Raw genomic sequence first — 21,574 nt, 5'->3', positions numbered from 1 at the left:
AACCTTAACATAAATTTTTTAACTAATTCTTTTGCTATACTTACCGTGTCCTTATTTTTTAGAGGATAGGCCTCTACGAACTTAGTCAATTCACATTGAAGTGTTAAAATGTAGCAATTGTCTTCAATGTCCTTTTGCAAAGGTCCTACGACGTCAAGATAGATCTTTTCAAAAGCATGTGAAGCAGTTGTAGTTATGTCCATGGGCACCTTGACATACCTACAATGTTTCATTTTTTGACACTGAACGCACTTGCTAACAAATGTTTTAACATCTTTATCCAAGCCTGGCCAGTAAATTTTTCTTTTAATATTATTTGTCATTCTACGCACACCTGCATGACCTGCGGTGGGTAGTAAATGAAAGTCATGTAATATGTATTTTCTTTCTTCCCCATCATATATTCTTTTAACTCCTCTTAGAACATAGATACGTGGACCACTCCAGTCCTTACGTTCTTTTATTTCTTTTAACAATTCTTTTATGAAATTTTCAATTTCATTGTTTTTTACTATGCATAGTTCATTTATTTTTCTAGTTTTACAAAATTCTCCTAAATTAGTCACAAATTCGGCTCGCGTAAATTGTGCCCTAAAGTTAAGTTTAATATATAATATTTTTCTACGTAGCCTCTAAATAAAACAATCTTTCTCTTCGTATAAATTATCATTATTTTTCAATTTATTTAACACCTCATTATTAATAAAAGTCATTTTCACTGAATCATTTGGTATCTTTAGTACCTCAACTACTCGAGGTTGATCAGGCCACGATTCGTTAGGTTTACTAATTTTAATTGTATTATCCTGCTCTACTTTATTTTCTGAACGCCTCTATTGGCCTCTAGTCATAACTAACAATATTTCTTCGTTCATTTGTTTTAAAGTGTCCCATGTTATGCTAATTCTAGACAAAGCGTCAGCGACGCTATTATCCTTACCTTTTACATATATAATTTTAAAGTCGTATTCTTCTAGTGCTAACCTAAACTTAAGAAGTCTACTTGAGGGGTATTTCATTGTGATAGATATAATAAAGGTCTATGGTCTGTCATAATCGTAAAAGATCTACCGTATACATATGGTCTAAGGTATTTTATTACCCACACTATAGCAAGTAACTCTTTTTGAATAGTGGGGTAGTTTGTTTCGGCTTTATTAAGAGGTCTGCTTGCAAAAGCTACCGGTTTCATATTTTGATTACCCAAAACAGCGCCAATTGCTGTACCTGAAGCGTCAGTTTGAATGACGAATTCATTATTTTCTGAAAAATCGGGAAATTCTAATACTGGGGGACTTGTCAAAGCCTGTTTTAATGTTTCGAAACTTTTTTGACACTCTTCAATCCAAACAAATCGTTCATATTTTCTCGTTAATTTATTTAAGGGATATGTTATTTCGGCAAAATTTTTGATAAATTTTCGATAATAATTACAAAACGCTACGAACCTTTTAACTTCGTCAGTATTAGTAGGTATGGGATATTTTTGTAGAATTTGGATTTTTGCAGGGTCAGGTAAAACTCCATCTTTTGAAACTAAATATCCTAAATAAGACTTTCTTTCTTAAAAAAATTACATTTCTTGGGATTTAATTTTAAATTAAATTTTTTTGGCCTTTCCATAACGTCAATCAAATTTTTATTATGTACGCTCAAATTTCTTCCAAATACAACTAAATCATCTAAATAAACAAAACACTTATCAAATGTTAACCCTGACATTGCAACTGACATGGCTCTGCTAAAAGCGCTAGGACTAATCTTAAGACCCATTGGTAATCTTTTCATTTGGTATTGACCAGTGTTTGTCGTAAAAGCCGTGTATTTCCTACTTAGTTTATCTAACTCTACCTGATAGTAACTTTGATTAAGATCTAAGTGTGAGAAATAGATAGAACTACAGAGAGAGTCTAAAATTTCATTTATATTTGGCAAAGGGAACTTATCGTCCACAATGCAGTCATTAAGTTTCCGATAGTCGATAACAAGTCTCCACTTTTTATCAGTATCACTTTTTTTCGGTACTAACAAAATTGGACTTGACCACTCGCTCTCAGCTTCTTCTATAATGTCATTCTTAAGCATTTCTGTAATTTGATTATTAACTTCATTTTTTAAAGAATGGGGTAATCTATACTGCTTAACATATACCGGACTCGTATTTGGTTTCAAAGTTATTGATTGTTGATAAATATTGGTAGTATTTAATTTATCGCCTGGCAAAAAGAAAACATCTGAATACTTTGCACATATATCCTGAATGGATCTGCGCTCCTCTGTATTGAGGTGATTTAAATTTAAAATGTTATTAGCAGTTGACCTAAAATCGCATAACTCATAATCTTGATTCGAATATATTTCCGGTTGAAACATTGGCAAAGTAACATCATGTTCATTGGTATTTAAAATTTTAACAAGTAATCCGTTATTCCGTATCCTACTGATACAACCTGCAAGGAAAACGTTATCAGCTAATTGCTGACTGTGGATAACACAGTCATTTTCCGAATCATTATCCAAAAGTAAGTAATTAAATAATTCACAACGCGCAGGTATAAGTAAACTTTCATTAGAATAATTTAACGAATCATAAAGTGGTAAGCAACATTCCATTCCATATTTGTTTAAGGTAATGGAATTGTTTTCAAAATTGATACTTGATACGTAGCGACACAGAAAATCTAAACCTAAAATACCGTCAGCCTTTAAAGGTAAGTTATTGAAAACATGTAGCCTTATATTAAAGTCAACGTGAAACTGTTGATTACGATGAAATAAGATGACATCAGTGTAACCTATGGACTGAATTTTACCTCCAATACCATTTATGATAGTTTCGTCTCTAATTACTTTACTGTTACTGGGTAATGCCTGTTTCTTTATTACAGATAATGATGCTCCTGTATCTACTAACCAAAAATATTTCCTATTGTTAATAAAAAATTATAAATATTTGGCATTGCCATTTAATGCCAAAATGTTATGTTTCAACACGAAAAAACTGCATTTCACTATTATTATCTGCGTTTACGGATTGATTTTGTTCAAGTTTTTCTGAATAAAGTACCCTGTTTCTATTGCCACTACCATGAGATATCGAACTCGATGGATTCTCGTTCGAATCTCGTCCGCGATTCAATTTATGAAATTTAGGTCTACCATGATAATATGTTTGGCCGCGTGGATAATTATTAAAATTTCTTCGATTATTAAAATAACTGGAATTATTTGGCTTACCTGCGTTATTTTGTGGGAAATATGATCTTTGGCCACGAATCTGTGGTCTAGTATGGGAATTAAAATGAGAATGTGACTTACCTCTTTCACGAGTGGAGAAATGCATGACATCCTCACCTCGCGACGAAGATGCAGCTGACAGCTCTTCATCTTTCGCAGCTTGAATCGCCTCGTTTATTTGTTTGTAGTTGCGTGCTGCAATAATCGTACTTAGTCTTGAATTTCTTAGACCGTCAGAAAAACGTTGTATTGCGAATCGCTCATTAATAGGTTTTAAAATTTCGTATTTTTCAACATCGCCGTCTGCCTGAGCTATCGTTAAATCTGCAAATAAGTTCTCTATCTCGGTTCCAAGCTGTTCTATAGTGCGATATCCTTGAAATACAGTTTGTAGCCGTGATTGTATTGCGGTAGGACTTTTCTTTACCAATAATTTGAAACGCAGATGTTTTTAAAATGATCCGCACGATAAGAGCCATAGTGATTTTTACAAAAAAATTGCGAGTATCTTAAAGAATCAAAATTAAAAATCGAAAAGTTGTACAGTTTTGGATCTGTAATTTAAAAATGCTTGAAGATTGTTTTTGTTTTATAACTGGTTATTATTAACTAGGATGTACCCTAGCAAGAAATACAAAAAAAAAATAGGGAAAATACGTTGATTTTTTTTTTATTGAATTTTAGAATCTTAAGCATCCTTTAAATAAAAAAAATATTAAAAAATTAATAACTCGAAAACGATTCACTTTTGCATAAGCATTTAGGGGGTCATTTGATAGCTATTGTTCTGAACTATAACCCTTTAAAAGGATCGTGACATATTACCCTGTAACCCTGTATATATATTACGTATATATATATATAATAACAAATAAAATAACAATATATATATATATATATATATATATATATATATATATAGAAGATCATAAAGTATAACTTATATAAAAACTTATATAATCAACAAAAGCTCTTGATTCTTTAGTCTAAATTTAGTCACGACTACATAAACATTCCAGTTTTAATATTTCATTTTATTCCAGTTACGACCCGACCGCCGACCGGCAAACACAATGCGCACTATCGCATGCGCGCACTTTAAACGCGCTCCCAGAGGCCAGAGTATTCAAGAGTGCATTGTTTTCGTGTAGCTTCGTGAGTTGATTTATAAATCAGTGTGTTTTTGATTATTATGAAGTGTTTAGGACCGTATAATATCATATTTTAGTGTGATACTATTTAAACATAAAAGGTATGGCATATTTTTGTTTTCATAGTCAAATTAATTTTAAAAACATTTTTTATCTAAAAGTACTCTGTTAACCATCTACATACAAATATTGTGATGCATTTACTCTCTGCCTTTGTAGATTGAATTAATATATTTAGAAAACCAATAAGTTCAATAAAAAATATTTAAATACTAGAAACGGCTTAAAGTTAATTATTGATGTTCGTGCACTTATTCCTGGCGTTCGAGCAATGTTATACCTAAATATTACCTAACGTGTTTTCTTGAACTGTATATTGATATTTAGTGCAAACAGCATTTTTTCTTGTATACGTTATTATGACCACTAAAACAAAGTCTGTCTAATAACAATGTTCGCTGCATATTGACAAGTGTTTTATATTATAGTCCCGAGTACTACGCAGTATATGACAGTAGGATTATAAGTGTTAGATAATATAATATCACGAATATATGCACACATTGACTTATATGTATACTACTATACAATCTATTCAAAAATAAATGTGTCATACGGAAAGAAAGTGACAGGAAAGTTAGTTCAGTAATTTCAAATGTTTCTCAAATTATAGTTTTATCATTAAATGTCCGAATTTATTAAGAATACAAAGAAATTGCTGCTTTCGACAACTGTCAGCTCCTTTCGGTCGCTCGACTAAATGAGTTGTCAATTGACCGTAACTGATTGGACAAAATCTCCAAGGAGTTTTTTAGTAACTTATACATAATATATGTCAATGCGTATATATTTAATATTCTTACCGAACGAACAAGATAAGAATCCGCAACATGAACTACTCCGTTGTCAATAAACAATAATTGTAATAATCGGCTGAACGATAGATAAGTACGTTCCATGTAGTTTAGACAGTTAAATAAACGCACATCATAAAAACTTGACCTTGACATTCCGTTTAATCTATATCAGAGTGCATCAGTTCGTCAGTATTTGGTCAGTATATTAAAAGAAAACAATCTTTATTAAAACATACATAGGTACATACAACATTCTAAATTAAATTATAATTTTTTGATATTATAAACGATTTCCGACCCTGTGACAACACTTTTTTCATTGTGTAGTGTTGCATAATGTACATGCAAACCATCCTTTGAGTCTAGTTTATCAATTTAAGCTTTTGCGTCTACATTGATTTAAAATATCGGATAGTGGACAGGAAGTTACACTAATAATTTCATCATTATGGCTTAGGAAATTTCTTTTGAACTACACTTTGGCAATCCGTGAGTAAATAAACATATTAATAATATTTAATTAGTATAAACCGGCCGCAATACTTATTTTTCCTTGACTTTTAAGGAAGGTATAGCTGAAAATGTTTCTGTTATTGTATTAATATTCCTAATCTCGTGTAAGCCATGGATAAATGAATTGACTGATATCAAAATCATATGTCATTTTTGTTTCGGATTGTACCATATCTAAGTCAACATATTTATAAAATACTGATTGATAACTTGCAGAGCCTACTTGTAACATCCCCTTAAGGGGGGGATTCGGTCTTGAATTATTTTTTTTCATTTATTTTTATATTTATTAAAGTTGTTATACTAGTTGTTATCTCAAGAATGTTGTGTCCAATGTGTTTTATAGCGATCCGAGCAAAACTCACGGACGGAGAATTTTTAACCATCCGAGAATATTTCGTATACCTGCGCGACCGTTGCGGAGGGTCGCAAAGTGGTTGCTATTGTTCGAGTGAAATGCGTACCTATATATCTGTACATACCTATACATACCTTCCTTGATCAGTTTAAAACGAGTCGTTGCTCCTAGCAGTTGTGTGTATATGCTAGCAAGTTTCGTCTCAGTTTTCGTTCGATTTTTGGAGTGCTAATTTTTTCGTCGTTTGTTCATAAAAAATGCTGAGGAAAGTTGGTAGAGATGACAAAAAAAGGAGCGGCTCCCCGTTTGGACAGATCAAAGAGAATTGTACCTCCGCACAAGGGCCAGAACGACGCTGTTGACCTAACCTAACATGACACAATTTTTTAGCATTACGTACGTGAACTCTCGATAGTATTCCAATCGAAGAAGGAATGAATATAAACAAACCTTACGTATTCCACGCGATTTTCTAATAGTTCTACGAAATTGTGCATTGCTAATAATACTTGATATATATTTATTTGTAATACAAAACTAATCCGCTTTAGTAATTATATCCACTTAGTTATACTAGCAAAGTTCCGATAACAGTTTCGTCAACTTTCAAAACGCCATATTCTCGCCGATCCATAATGATTATAATAGTTTTATATCTATTATATTCAAGCTTTCAACCAATTATATCACGTTAGTCCTGTTATGGTTGGAATACACTGTAGATGTTATTATTAATATGATATAGTAACGGCGACGTTTCTTTTACTAAATTTAGTTTCAATTCAAATGTAAATAATTTTATGACCCTTTAAATAATAAGTAGATAAACTATTTTGTAAAATTTACTAAAGATTTGCACGTGTTTTATGACTACACGTAATTAATAGGATGGGATGGTGCATCCGAACGATCTATTCTTCTATTGTTGAAATAAAAAAAACAGTAAAAAAGTAAAAACTTGTTACGTAGAACCATAGTATAGAATAGTATAGGTATATAGCTTAGATTGCAATTTATTATTTGTTTAAGTAAAATAATTTAGGGCGGTTATTGTGAAATATTGCATCAGCCGAGGATGCATTATTAATCCGTTAGCAATGTAAATTATTATTGGATTTGACAGAGGACAGTCCTTGCGGAACGCTAAAATAGCGCTCACTATTTTCAAAATATCTTAAAACTAGAGCATTGATTATGGATAAAAAAATACATTCAGTATGTGAATAGATATAGCTCAAGTTTCACCGGATGATATTTATAAAATTTATATCAATAACTTAGTAAATTCATCGTCAACATCACTCCAAATACTGAAATCGCCTTTTCTATTAACATTTTTAAGCTATTTAGCGGCTAGTTTATACATGTATTTTTGAATGGGGACACAAAAGTGTAAATAATAAATTCACCATGTTCAATTTCTATTATATAACACAATATTATAGTAATTTTTATTTAATGTTGTCTTAGATTTTCGCGATTATTACACATTGAAATAAAACTAACATGTTCGTGGTCACGGGCAGACCCGTGAGTCTGCCCGTGACCACGAACACTGCAAAGTGCTCGAAACGTCGGGATGTTAAAAATAATTAATATACGCGATTAAATCCGTTAAAAAACTAGTTTTATTTCAATTTTTATTTAAATATTGCTTACTTTTTGGCATTCGTCGTCCATACTATTTAGTATGGAGAAAATAATTTGACGGTTTTGACTTATTATTCGACATTTCTGTCAATAAATTTTCAGTCCCAAAGAATATATAAAGTAAGAGTCGGCACTTAGAACACTAGTCCCGAGCTCACGCACACATATATGAACCGTATGAGAAGCACTACCAACCAATTGGAAGTAAAATACGGAAGTACTTACTGCCAACCCAACCACTTTTTTGACAACTGTAGGGAGGTGGTGGTGTCGACAATAAATGTATCGATATCGATAAAATAGTAATGTGCTTTAATTGTCGATAAAATAGATCATGTCTGTATTTTTCATTTTATAGTTTTGGATTTAAATAAATAAAAACACAAACTTTTAACTCAAAATGTACTTTATTTACATATGTCAAGTGAGTTATAGTCTACTTTTACTTCAATCGTCAAGTGAGTTATAGTCTACTTTTACTTATCATAATTAAGATACAAACAAAATGAAGTAAATGAAATATAATTTTTTACATTAAATAATTGAATGGTTCTTCAACTGCCATTCTGGTATTGATATTGGTACTTTCTGCCAGTACAACTGTAAACAAGGAATATTTATTAAGTAATTGGCATAACAAATATAAAAAAATCATGATCTCTTTCAAAAACCAAATAACATTTTATAATAATAAATAACATTAAATATGTATGAAATAAATAGTAATAACACAAATATTAAATAATATCATAATTAACAAACCTTGAATGCATTTAATATTTGTGCAATTATCAAATAATATAAATGAGTAATATTGTTATCAGTACATACTTAGAATTAGAAATTAGAAATATTATGAATTACTTAAATTATGAAAAAATAAAGCAGTAACTTCAATTTTTATATTAAAATATAACAAAAGAATACTTTGTTAAATTTTCCTTTTTTGTTGCATGGTAATAAAAGTAATAGAAAAAAAAATGCTTAAAAATTACTAATTATAAATAATAAACAAATTCTTTAATTAATATAATGTAATAATATGGTTAATAAAATAAAATTATTTGAAATATAAGCAGTTAATTATAATTGCGCTTTAGTTATTACTCAATATCAATATTCAATCCAGTCAGTCTTGAATTAAATCTAGGTATATAATTTAATTGAAATGAAAGAAATATTAATAATATTTAGAAAATAATTAAAATTTAATGTTTGAAATGACATAAAATGTGAAACTGTAAATTAATATTTTTAATAGTATAAGAAATAAATAAATATACAAAAACTAAATGTTACTTTTTAAGAAATTGTATTATTAGATATGAATATGAATGTCATTACTTAAGTATAGTTTTTTTTGCATTTCAGCAAAATGAAATTTTAAAATATGAAGAAAGAGAAATAAAGGGAGTTTATTATTCAATATGCAACCTCTTTAATGTGATACTATAGAATAAGAATTTTGTGGAATACACAGGCGTTTTAAGTTCAAGATATCTAGATGATCTTTAATCTCTACTATGCAATTCACATGAGAACTTATGTGCTTTTTAAAGTAATTGGAGGAACACAAACAGTAAAGAATTTAATTACTATAATTTAAATAAACACATACTTCGTTTTTACTTTAATTTACATACCTGAGTCCTTTTTCATCATTTCATAAAAGGACTTAACATGTAAAGGAAACTCATTCAAAGTATCATCAGATAAAGGTGGTCTAGTAAGCTTCTCAGTTGGCACTGCAGTTTTAAGTAAACGATTTCCTTTGGTATTGAAAAACTCAGGCACAAAATGAGAACCACATATATACTTTAACTCATGCAACTTCTCAATCGGCAAATGAATTAAATCTTCATCACCAGTTGCTTTCACCCATAATCGGCATCTGAAAGCAGCATTTATACGTTAAAGTAAGGGTAGCATGCTTCTAAGTTTACTTTTCATAAGTCGGTTCGATTCAAATATACGACCAGATACTTAAGTTTTTCTGTTGTAAACTTGTAAAATTGTAAACATTAAAATGTTAGATGTTTTGATAAATTTAATAATGTGAAGACATAAAATAAATATGGTATTTAACTTACTGATCTGGGTCTAAAGGAAAACTTGAAAGGAGCGTGTTAGACTTGGGTAACTTTCGCACACCACAAATCGCATACTTCCTATAATTGTAATGTCGTATATTCTCCATTACAATACAATTAGTAATCAAATAACACAGTTATTATCAATGAAAATAAAATTTTCAAGATACACCGAACTTCACAAATACGTTGTCAAATTCGAAATGTCGAAAACAAATATGGCTGTTCTCTGTAACAAACTACCAACATTCCGAATGATTTTTGTTTTTGTGTTGGCTAAGGATTCGTACGGTTCTCGATTCCGTTCTTCAACTAAATTTAAACTTTATTACGTACGTAATAAGGTTAAGATTACGTTGCTTTGCAACGTTTTCGACCATTTCTTAGAAACTGTCGCCGCACTGGGACTGAACAGTCGGAACTCGGATTTAAGTAATTCATAATATTTCTAATTCTAAGTATGTACTGATAACAATATTACTCATTTATTACTTATTTATTACTCATTTATATTATTCGATAATTGCACAAATATTAAATGCATTCAAGGTTTATTAATTATGATATTATTTAATATTTGTGTTATTACTATTTATTTCATACATATTTAATGTTATTTATTATTATAAAATGTTATTTGGTTTTTGAAAGAGATCATGATTTTTTTATATTTGTTGTTATGCCAATTACTTAATTAATATTCCTTGTTTACAGTTGTACTGGCAGAAAGTACCAATATCAATACCAAAATGGCAGTTGAGGAACTATTCAATTATTCAATGTAAAAAATTATATTTCATTTACTTCATTTTGTTTGTATCTTAATTATGATACCAAGTAAAAGTAAACTATAACTCACTTGCCGATTTTAAAAGTTCTTGTAACAACATATGTAAATAAAGTACATTTTGAGTTAAAAGTTTGTGTTTTTATTTATTTAAATCCAAAACTATAAAATGAAAAATACAGACATGATCTATTTTATCGACAATTAAAGCATATTACTATTTTATCGATATCGATACATTTATTGTCGACACCACCACCTCCCTACAGTTGTCAAAAAAGTGGTTGGGTTGGCAGTAAGTACTTCCGTATTTTACTTCCAATAGGTTGGTAGTGCTTCTCATACGGTTCATATATGTGTGCGTGAGCTCGGGACTAGTGTTCTAAGTGCCGACTCTTACTTTACATACTCTTTGTTCAGTCCCTCCCCAGAGCCCAAGGTGAGAGCACGTCAGTTTTTATTTCGAGCCGAGTCTTATAATTACGCGAAACGTCTACGCAACATAGATAAGTTAGCATAAGGGTGGGGCGCGAGTGTCGTTTGATGCAATTGTTAATTTTTACTTTTTATAATAGTTTTGGACTTTTTTGTAACAAACTATAATATATTTGTTACACTTAAGTACATAAACTAGGTAAATGCGATAATTAATAAATAAGAAAATCAAATCTAAAAAGTGTACGAAGGGTAACCTCTTTCCCCTAATGTCGAATTAAAAGTAAAAAATTGTAAGAATAAACATAGTGAATACCTGAATATACCTGAATGTAATGTTTGCACTATCCTGCTTATTTTTTTCTCTAAATTCGAAATTTAAAACAAACGCCAACTCATACTATTACTCATGTCGCTTAGTTCGTCTGGTTAATTTCTAATTAGTTAAATGCTTTATTAAAATAGTGCATAGTGCTAAAAAAAAACGGTTGATATACATTCTATTGTGTATTGATGCTATACTTAGTACCTTTCATGACCAGATACCGTCAACGGCCCACCCCCCTGATTTTTGTGTAATATAAAATAATTTTAATTGAATTATTTCATAAAAATACGTAATTAAATTTTTAATAATAAAGACTTGTTTAACCAAGAAAAAGTATTTTGTCTTTAGTTTTTTGTTAGTTAAAAAAAATATTTGATTAATATTTACCTTATTTATTTATAAAATTTATGTTCTTTACGCCCTAATTCGGTATACCTTCCAACCTTAAAATATCCAGAAAATATTAATTGTTTAGTTAGACAAATGCAGTTGAAACAATAAAAATCATAATGTATATTAAGCATCTTAATGCACTCTGACCGCACCCTATGCTAACAAATAATTTATAATTGTGTTTGCGAGTAATTGTCTCCGGGGATGCGTACGATACACTGCATATTGCAACTGTATTATTGGAAAGTACCTATGTGTGTTTTAAAATAAATTCTCATTCTTACAAACTACGCTCTTAATTAGAAAATAGTTTTAATTATAAAATGTAATTTTAAATAAATAATTTTAAGTAATTGTTTTTTTTTCAACCATCGTACTGCTACTAACGTAACTAACTTAAATCTGATGCCCAATTTGGCTGTTAATGCTTACTTTATTTAAAAAAAAAATCAAAATTCAAAAATAACCCTTAAATTGTCTTTTTGGCACAATCTTCAATTCTTAGTTGAGAGGCTTTTAGTTGTGTCAACAGGGCACAGATTATTTCGCCAATGTCACGTAGGATGGAGAAGACATGAATGAGATTGATCGGTACGGTTGAAATAATATGCTCAATTAAATTTTGAAGTCATGTATAGTAGTAGTAGTTTTATAGTTAATCCTTAAACTAGAACAACACAAATATTAAGAGTTAATAATAAGGTAAATTTAAAAATAATTGTTAGTATTATTCTAAACTATATATAATAAAATATGTCACTCAATTTGACTACGCACAACTTCATTTTATTACATCTTATTATAGAAGAAACAGAATGAACTAAACACAAACGTCAACAAAGATTGAACATTTATTGGGCGAGGGACTTTAGGCGGGAGAATGTCATAAATAAAGCGTCGTCGCAACGCGACTTACAAAGAATACAGCATTTTCAAATTTTCAAATCTTACGCATGGCTTGCGGCATTAGTACACCCTACAATTAAAGTAAACACAAATAATTGTTGTAAATGTTTCTTTCAGTACTTACTGTTGATTGTAAATATTATTATTATCATTTTAATATTTATATAACACAAATGCTATATAGTACCTTAATATATTATCTGTAATATTGATTATGTTATGGTGTTAAAATTATTCAAATAATAATCAAATTCCTTTACTCAATATAGAAGCATTACACTTATTAATTGTCAAATTAAACACTACCACCGATTCCACCGACTGTTGTTATTAAATGCCGAATTATGACCATTAGCGAATCATATAATTTTACTATAATGTACTCAAAGATAAACAGAAAAAGATGAAAATTTGTGTGTCACATCTGCGCGATCGTCTCGGCTTAATCACTGAACTAACCTCCCCTCCCGCCTTCTTTACCTTTTCCGTCACTATTTCCGTGAAAAATTTTATCTTTGAACAGCTTGTCTAGTAGTAAACAGTCATAGTCCAGTCAATAAATCCTAAAATCCCTAACAAATTCGTAACACGGCGAAATTTTGTAGATTTGTTTAGTAAGGTAAAATAACTTACCGTGTGATTTTGCAGCGTCGTGGGTGGGTGAAAAGGGTTGAAAAGGGTTGAAAAGCATTTTTTGTTAAAATCACTGTTAAAAAAATTAGTAACACGCTGCAAATTTGCAATTATCATTTTTATAGCATTTTGTAACATCCATTAAATTTGCAGCGTTTTGCAACATACGGAACACTATTAATTATTGAAAAACATTGATATTAGTGAATAACAGGGTAAAAAAATTTAGTAACACGCTGCAAATTTGCAATTATCATGTTTGTAGCATTTTGTAACATCTATTAAATTTGCAGCGTTTTGCAACATACGGAACATTGTTTATTATTGAAAAAAATTGATATTTGTGAATAACAGGGGAAAAAAATTTAGTAACACGCTGCAAATTCGCAATTATCATGTTTATAGCATTTTGTAACATCTATTAAATTTGCTGCGTTTTGCAACATACCAAACATTGTTTATTATTAAAAAAACATTGATATTTGTTAATAACAGGGGTGAAAAGTAGTCAAGTTTACGAAAAGGCAAATTGATTTTTTTAAAAAATAAAAAATATATATTTAAAATAATTGAGGATTGAATTAAACACGTCTGAACAGATTTGGATGCTCAGTTTAATTAATTATTGAAATACATGTTTCCCACTGTCTTAACTAAAATCTTACATTCCAGGAATTCATTTACATTGTTATGTTTCCCAGTACAACGACCACCCAACGCTAGAATGCAACAATGCAATTTTTAGGTTTTTACCGTGAATATTCTTCGTGGTACTGGTTGCATAACTAAGTAGCTTATTGAAATAATATTATTTAAATATTATTTTTAAATAATATTATTTCAATGAAGGATCAGGTTAAAGATATTGTGTTAACACCCTGGACTTCGAAGAAGAAACACAAAGACCAAATAAAGACAATGAAGTAATTAAATAACGAAGGAACATTTCCAGGTACCTCTTTTACTGAACCCACAACTATGTTTGCCTATAAAAGACTAAACATTGAAGAGAAGACGAGATTCACTTACCGGACAGTAGAGCGGTTTGGGTATAGAATTTATCAATTTAGTTAAATATTTAATAAACAAATTGTTTTTAAAAGAGTTTAATTTTCAAAAAAAATATTGTGCACCGAACGTTAGTCTCAGCAACGTAGAAAGTTCGCCAACTTAACTTAAAGTATATACGCATTCGTAAAATCCCGTTCAACCATCTGGATCAAGTTTCATGAAGTAGCTTAATATTCTTTGCCTCAGCAAAGTACGAAACTACGAAAAGAAAGCGGATGCTGAAGACAATAATCAGCACTAATTTGCTGTAGCTACATACATGAGTCACGCCACCGAGATGCAAGAACTTAATTTTAAAAGGAATATAAATAATGCCAGTTCATCGAACGAGGATCATATTCAGGATGTAATGTCAACACCCTGGACTTCGAAGAATGTAATATAAAAGACTAAACAAAAGGAGACAATAGAGTAATTAAGAAAGTTTTAGTTTTTAGTAAATTTTTGTTAAATATTTAATAAAAAATTTTTTTTTTAAAGTTTTAATTTTTGAATATTTTGACTCATGTACACAGTACATGATAAACATAATTTTGGATATAAACAATTATGAAACACTTAGAAACTGAAACAATGATGAGTACGATATATAATAAATTCGTCGTTATTTAAATTAAATTATATTAATATGGAGCTCCATACTCCATGTAAGGTCCTAAAAATCTAGATTTGTTTTATTGCCGTTCTGTCATACTATTCTTTACATAAGTAGTGCCACCTATTATATTTCACATAAAATATCATACCCCGTATTCTTTCTGTTAGTTTTACTATACTAACAGTTAAATACTATTATCGTTCTTAAGACAAAAAATCTATATGCCATAATTTGCCAATAAACTCACTGTTTATTGGAGTCATGTTTTGACAGCGAAGATTTTCCGATTTGTGCGTAACGTATCCATACGGCGCTTTCAGTAAACGAACTGCAGCGCGGCAGACTTACCTCTCCATTGATTACCGAACAGTACTGGTGATGGTTAGCACACGAGTGACTTAAATTTAAGTTAACATAATACTTCGTGTGAGTATTTGTACATTTTAATGATATTCATATCGTTTCATAAAGTACTTTTAGTGCCAACTATGCATAAATTTAATGTGCTGGGACAAATAAAGAAATAGGCATAAGGAATATGAAATCGCGCAACTTTTATCGAATACATTAACTCTTTCGTTATCCTGTTTCACTATCGACTGCTTTTGTCTAATTTCCTATAAATATTTATCATTCTAATTTTGCTCAGCAAGGAAAGACAGTATTTCACGTCCGCCCATCGTCTAAGACTATACAAGGCGCAAATTCGGCCTCACATGAAGTACTGCTTTCACCTCTGGGCGGGTGCTCCCCAGTACCAGCTCCTTCCATTTGACCGTATCCAGCGTAGAGCGGCCCGAATTATCGACGATCAAGCCCTTTCCGATCTGCTTGATCCTTTGGCTTTGCCTAGAGATGTTGGATCGCTCTGCATCTTCTACAGAATTATTCACGGGGAATGTTCCGAGGAATTGTTCGGATTAATCCCGGCTGCTGAATTTCACCTTCGGACATTTCGTCAAAATTCCAAATATCACCCGCACCACCTAGATGTCCAAAAATCCACAACAGCGCGATTTTTAAGACATTTTCTGCCTCGCACAATCACTCTGTGGAACCAGCTCTCGCCGGCGGTTTTTCCGAACCGATACGACTTGGGAACCTTCAAGAAAAGAGCGTATTCCTTCCTGAAAGGCCGGCAACGCACCCGCAAGCCCCGCGGTGTTGCAGATGTCCATGGGCGGTGGTAGTCACTTTCCATCAGGTGAGCCTCCTGCTCGTTTGCCACTTTTAACATAAAATATATATATATATATATCTAAATCGCAGTAATTCATACTGCGATTTAGTTTATATATACCAATATATGGTTTGACTGGATTGGTTTGATGGAGATAATTCATAAATATGTTGTTCTCACTAGCTACCTAAGGTTATGATGATATTTTTCGATTACGTCCTGTGAATTTCTAGCATTAAAGTCGCTTCCATTGAAACAATTCTTGTGTACATTAGGTTTGGTACCTATCCTAACAATACCGGAAGCCTATAATTGTAAAGTTATTTAGTCTAATTTACACATTCTTAATTTGTTGTTATAACAATTCATTGTAGTAAATAAAAATATTTAAAGTTTTATTTGCATTAAACATTTTTCTTTTGTTTTAGAAATTTGGCACATAAATGAATATGGAGCTACAAAATACAGATAATGGTAAGCACTACAAAAAATATTTTTTTAGACCTTAACCATATGTAAATGTAGTTCATATATATATTTAAATCAGAGAATGAAATGAATAAGTATAAAATTTCACCGTGTTGTATATAGATGACCGATGACCTAGGGGCTAGAACGCGTGCATCTTAACCGATGATTTCGGATTCCAACCCAGGCAAGCACCACTGAATTTCATGTTTCATAATTCATCTCTTGCTCGGCGGTGAATAAAAATATCGTGTCCTGCCTGTGTCTAATTTCAACGGAATTCTGCCACATGTGTATTCCACCAATCCGCATTGGAGCAGCCTGGAATATGCTCCAAACCTTCTCCTCAAAGGGAGAGGAGGCCTTAGCCCAGCAGTGGGAAATTTACAGGCCGCTAATGTAATGTAAATGTTGAATATACGTACTAATTCAACACAGTGAAATCTTTTCTATGAATTATGCACCATTTTGACGACCTCCGTGGTCGAGTAGTGTGTACACCGGTTTTCATGGGTACGCTACTCTGAGGTCCCGGGTTCGATTCCCGGCCGAGTCGATGTAGAAAAAGTTCATTAATTTTCTATGTTGTCTTACTTCTGATTTCCCATGACACAAGTGCTTTAGCTACTTACATTGGGATCAGAGTAATGTATGTGATGTTGTCCAATATATATTTATTTTTTTATTTATCTCTCATAACTAACAGATAATTAGTAAGTGCTGTAACAAATACCTATAATTCCTTTTCAGATATTGTTCGGCAAATGTCAACATATAACTTTAATGCGCCTATCAAAGTAACTGTAGTTTTTGATGAAGCAGAAACTAATGAATTGCATAAATCAGTTGAAAACCGCATGGAAAATTGTTCTAAAAGTCCTGAAACGCAATCATTGCAAACAAGTAACTTAGAATCTCTAACAAAATGTATTGATGACTTTCATTACTCGAATGTTTGTTTTGATACCATGGACAATATATTTAACACGTATGAAATACAAAACGAGACCGAAACTTTTATATCTAAAGATATGAATCCACATAACAACAATGTCGTTTCTAATCAAGGAATTAACCACAAAAGACCTAACTGCACAGCACAGATAACTACACCATTTCTAAAAGACAGTATTGTACAAAGTTACACAAATAATAACAATCACCAACATTCAAAACATTCAACAATTATGAATTCAGAAACACATAAAACAAATATGTTATATTTATTAGATAAAGTATCTTTTAATTTGATAGAAATTTCAAAATGCTATTATTACACCTTTTTAAATAAACCACACAACCATGCAACATTCGAAAAAGCAAAGCAATATTATGAAAATTTTAAATACAATCATTTTAATTTTTCGTACTCTACAGTCAACTCTCTTATAATACCGCTAGAAACACATCCAAGATTTATTGAAAAGTATATAAACAGGACAATAGCACTTGCCTATAGTAAGTCTTGGTACAACATTTCAAATGATTTTTTGGTCAAAGTTATTAGAAATATGTTATATTATACCAAGTGCAGAAACAAAATAGAGTCTAAAAGCAATGATCAAACACGGAAACGACCTTCCACTGCCACATTTAATAAAAAGAATACTTCAAACTCTATTTCTGAAAATGTGAATAGTAATAAAAAAAATGAAGACAATGATTTAATAAATATTTTGTCTTGTGGCCCTAAAGATAGAGAAATAAAAATAAGCATTGAGCCAAATATTCTTAACCGTGCTCATAATTGTATAATTACAAGCGATCGTGTAACTAAAAGACCTAAAAAAGACAGCTCGTGCAATTCCGAACTGCAGAGAACTATAACTAAAGAGAATAATCACCAAGGGAGAAGTAGAACAGAAACTACAAGACATTTTCCAAATGAAAGTATGTCATTTGCACCACAAGAAATATTGTCTCAAAACAACTTACCCTACAATGAACGAGATGTTATCAATGTAGAAAGTGACGATGTTAATGATAATCATCTTGCATTATCAAGATCATCAGTGTCTAGAGACAGTGGCTTTAACAGCCCTGTCAGTACCATACAATATTCTGAAGACCAAGTGGTAATTATTTTTATTTTCTAAAGGAAGCTCAATTAGCTACATATATTAACGAAACGTATTAATCGGCTTATATAAAACATATTAACTTTTTTTATTCTCAATTATAATTTATATAATATATTTTGAGTAACATATAATAAAAATTGATTTCACAACCTCTTAATCTGTCTTTCTTTTCCAATTCCAATGTTAAGAGAGTATATTTATAAAAAATCCTTTATGACTATGATATAAATCAAAAATGTATTTATTTCAGGGTAACTCAAGGAACGGCTTCGATCTATTTACAAGTCCCTCTTTGCAACATACAACTACAAGGAATCCTGTCGGCCTCGCACAACCTAGTACTTGCAAAATTTGCTGCTTAACCACGACTAATATGTGCTTAGGATGTTACCGAGAATATTATTGTACTTTAAACTGTCAGGTATTGTTCCACTCACTCTTAGCTCATTTTAATAAAATCATGATATATAACAAACAGAGCATCGTAAGTGTATCAGAGTGCTGCCTCGTTGTTTTCGTGGCTAACAAAGCCTTGGATCACGCGGGTCTTGGTTCAGACCTACGGTCGGGTCATCAAAAAAGTAATTTGGTTGTATTTTCGAAAAATTCTAGATAGGGGCAGTATTTAGTCTCATAGTATATTTGTTCAGATTGTTAGACAAGTAAATAATGAATAATAAACTAATAAAATGTTTTTTTCGTTTCAGATGAAAGATTGGAATCGCCACAAGGTAACTTGTAGAAAGTAGATTAGTTTTAATGAAAATACAATAAATTTATTCAACATAAGTATTAACAATATTTTTATACAAATAAAATTTAATTCCTGAAATTTCTGATTGTTTCATATCTTCTAAAATCTCAATAGAATAAATGAAGTTTCAAAAATGTCTAAAGAGTTTATTTAACTGCCTCAAATACGTCCCTCCTGCTCTCCCATAGTCGTGGCACACTGTTTGTGTTGATATATGACAGTTTTAACTTTATTGCTCCAGTATTGAATGCGTTTTAAATATTTTTGTTAATCTACATTGTGTATATGTCTCTCGGTTTTTATTAATTTCAAAAGATTTTGTCACTATATTTTCTATTGGCGAAATAAATATTAAATCACTAAATGTCATTGAGACGAGATGAAAAATTGTAACTGCAAATTGAAATATTTATTATTGTCTTACCTTTTATTCAATAATCTATCGACATTTCCATCGAATTTCCTATCGAAACTAGCTATCCGTCGCTAAGAGGATGGATGGCTTATTAGAGATAGGGACGCTCATACAAGTCGTGCTTACCAGCATTTTTATAAAAGTTTCAAGTTACTCTCGGATAGACGAAGCTATCTCTAGTAACGTCATTCGCGTATCTGTCAAAATTGACCCATAACTTTGGTGTTTCAAATGATATTAGATTATGATGCAAACAGTTACAGTGATACCAGATCACCCAACAGCCACACGTATCAATTGATCCTGTAGGAAGGTTGATAAGTCATTGGTACATAAAGGTTTTTCAGAACCTCCGGCACCGTCTATGTAATATGTGCTTGGGTGGTAGTTTTATTGCATATAAATTGTCAACAGAATTTCCTCGATTATAGCTCATTCCGATGGAGTTGCGATAGCCTTCATTGATTCTCCCTGTATCAGTGCAGCTTGAATTGTGTCATCACTAAGAAAAGATGGAGACGATTGAAACATTCCCATCATCATCATCATCATCAGACCATATTTGTCCACTGCTGGACATAGGCCTCTCCAAATGCACGCCACTGTGGTCTTTCTTCGGCAACTCGCGTCCAGCTCCTGCCGTCTTGCGCAAATCGTCACTCCACCGTGCCAGAGGACGTCCTACACTACGTTTGCCGAGACGCGGTCTCCACTCTAGAACACGTTTTCCCCAACGGTTATCGGTTCTACGACAAATATGGCGAGCCCACTTCAGCCACTTCAGCTTACTAATCCGGTGGGCTATGTCGATGACTTTGGTTCTCTGACGGCTCACCTCATTTCTGATGCGATCCCTCAGAGAAACGCCGAGCATAACCCTTTCCATATGTAACTATTCCCTGCCTATCTTAGTTAAAATATAATTTTATCTTTTTATTTCTAATATTTAAATATCGGTTTGATACATCGTGAGGAAACCTGCATGTGTCTAATATCAACGAAATTCTGTCACATGTGTATTCCGCCAACCCGCATTGGAGCAGCGCGGTGGAATATGCTCCAAACCTTCTCCTCAAAGGGAGAGGAAGCCTTTAGACCAGCAGTGGGAAAATTAACAGGCTGCTAATGCTAAATGCTAATGCTAATAATAATCGAATGTATGAGCTACCGATTCCATTTCCTTAACACCTCTTACGAGTAGCTGAAGGATGTCGCTCCTACCCATCTTCATATATTTAATTATTTTGAATAATATAAAAGGGGGAGGAGGTTGAATTGGCCCTGCGCCCGCCATCAACTGTAGATTCCAACCATAGATCGGTGACTTTCCTCGAACATGAGAAGTGCAATTCTATGGTGTGCCAATGTTAATTAAATAAAATATGAACTAGCACTAAAGTCCAGCAGGTATCACAGCCGTAGCTGAGGTAAATAAAAGAGTAATAGTCTTATAAATAAAGTAGACTGTAGTCCAGCGGATAGCACAGTAATTACTGCGTTATTCAAATCGATGATTAGACTTATAAATAAATCAATAAACTAGACCGAGATCCGGTGGTTTTCACAGTCATAACTGCGGTGTTTATAAAGTAGCCAATGCCACAACAATAATAATAAAAATAAGGACCACAGTCCCATAAATAGTCAATCAGTCATGGCTTAGGAAATC

At 31.7% G+C, this 21,574-nt stretch overlaps 1 protein-coding gene across 2 annotated transcripts; it reads left to right on the top strand.

The window, feature by feature from the left end:
• Window positions 1-4,266: 4,266 nt before the first annotated feature.
• On the top strand, window positions 4,267-19,626 carry LOC125068435 (putative uncharacterized protein DDB_G0282499). Of its 2 annotated transcripts, none has more exons than XM_047677549.1 (5): window positions 4,267-4,489; window positions 16,616-16,661; window positions 17,406-18,730; window positions 18,987-19,157; window positions 19,444-19,626. In XM_047677549.1, exons 2-5 carry the CDS (start codon window positions 16,631-16,633, stop codon window positions 19,483-19,485), a joined length of 1,569 nt encoding a protein of 522 aa, XP_047533505.1. In that variant the 5' UTR covers window positions 4,267-4,489; window positions 16,616-16,630; the 3' UTR covers window positions 19,486-19,626. The 2 variants fall into 2 exon arrangements, with proteins under 2 accessions (XP_047533505.1, XP_047533506.1); XM_047677550.1 differs by lacking the exon at window positions 4,267-4,489 and adding an exon at window positions 14,250-14,820.
• The last annotated feature ends 1,948 nt before the right edge of the window (window positions 19,627-21,574 follow it).

Source organism: Vanessa atalanta, chromosome 13 (assembly GCF_905147765.1).
Source record: "Vanessa atalanta chromosome 13, ilVanAtal1.2, whole genome shotgun sequence".
In the NCBI taxonomy this organism is placed as follows: domain Eukaryota; kingdom Metazoa; phylum Arthropoda; class Insecta; order Lepidoptera; family Nymphalidae; genus Vanessa; species Vanessa atalanta.
Note: the sequence above shows the minus strand (reverse complement) of the source record. Positions and strands in the feature narration are given on the sequence as shown.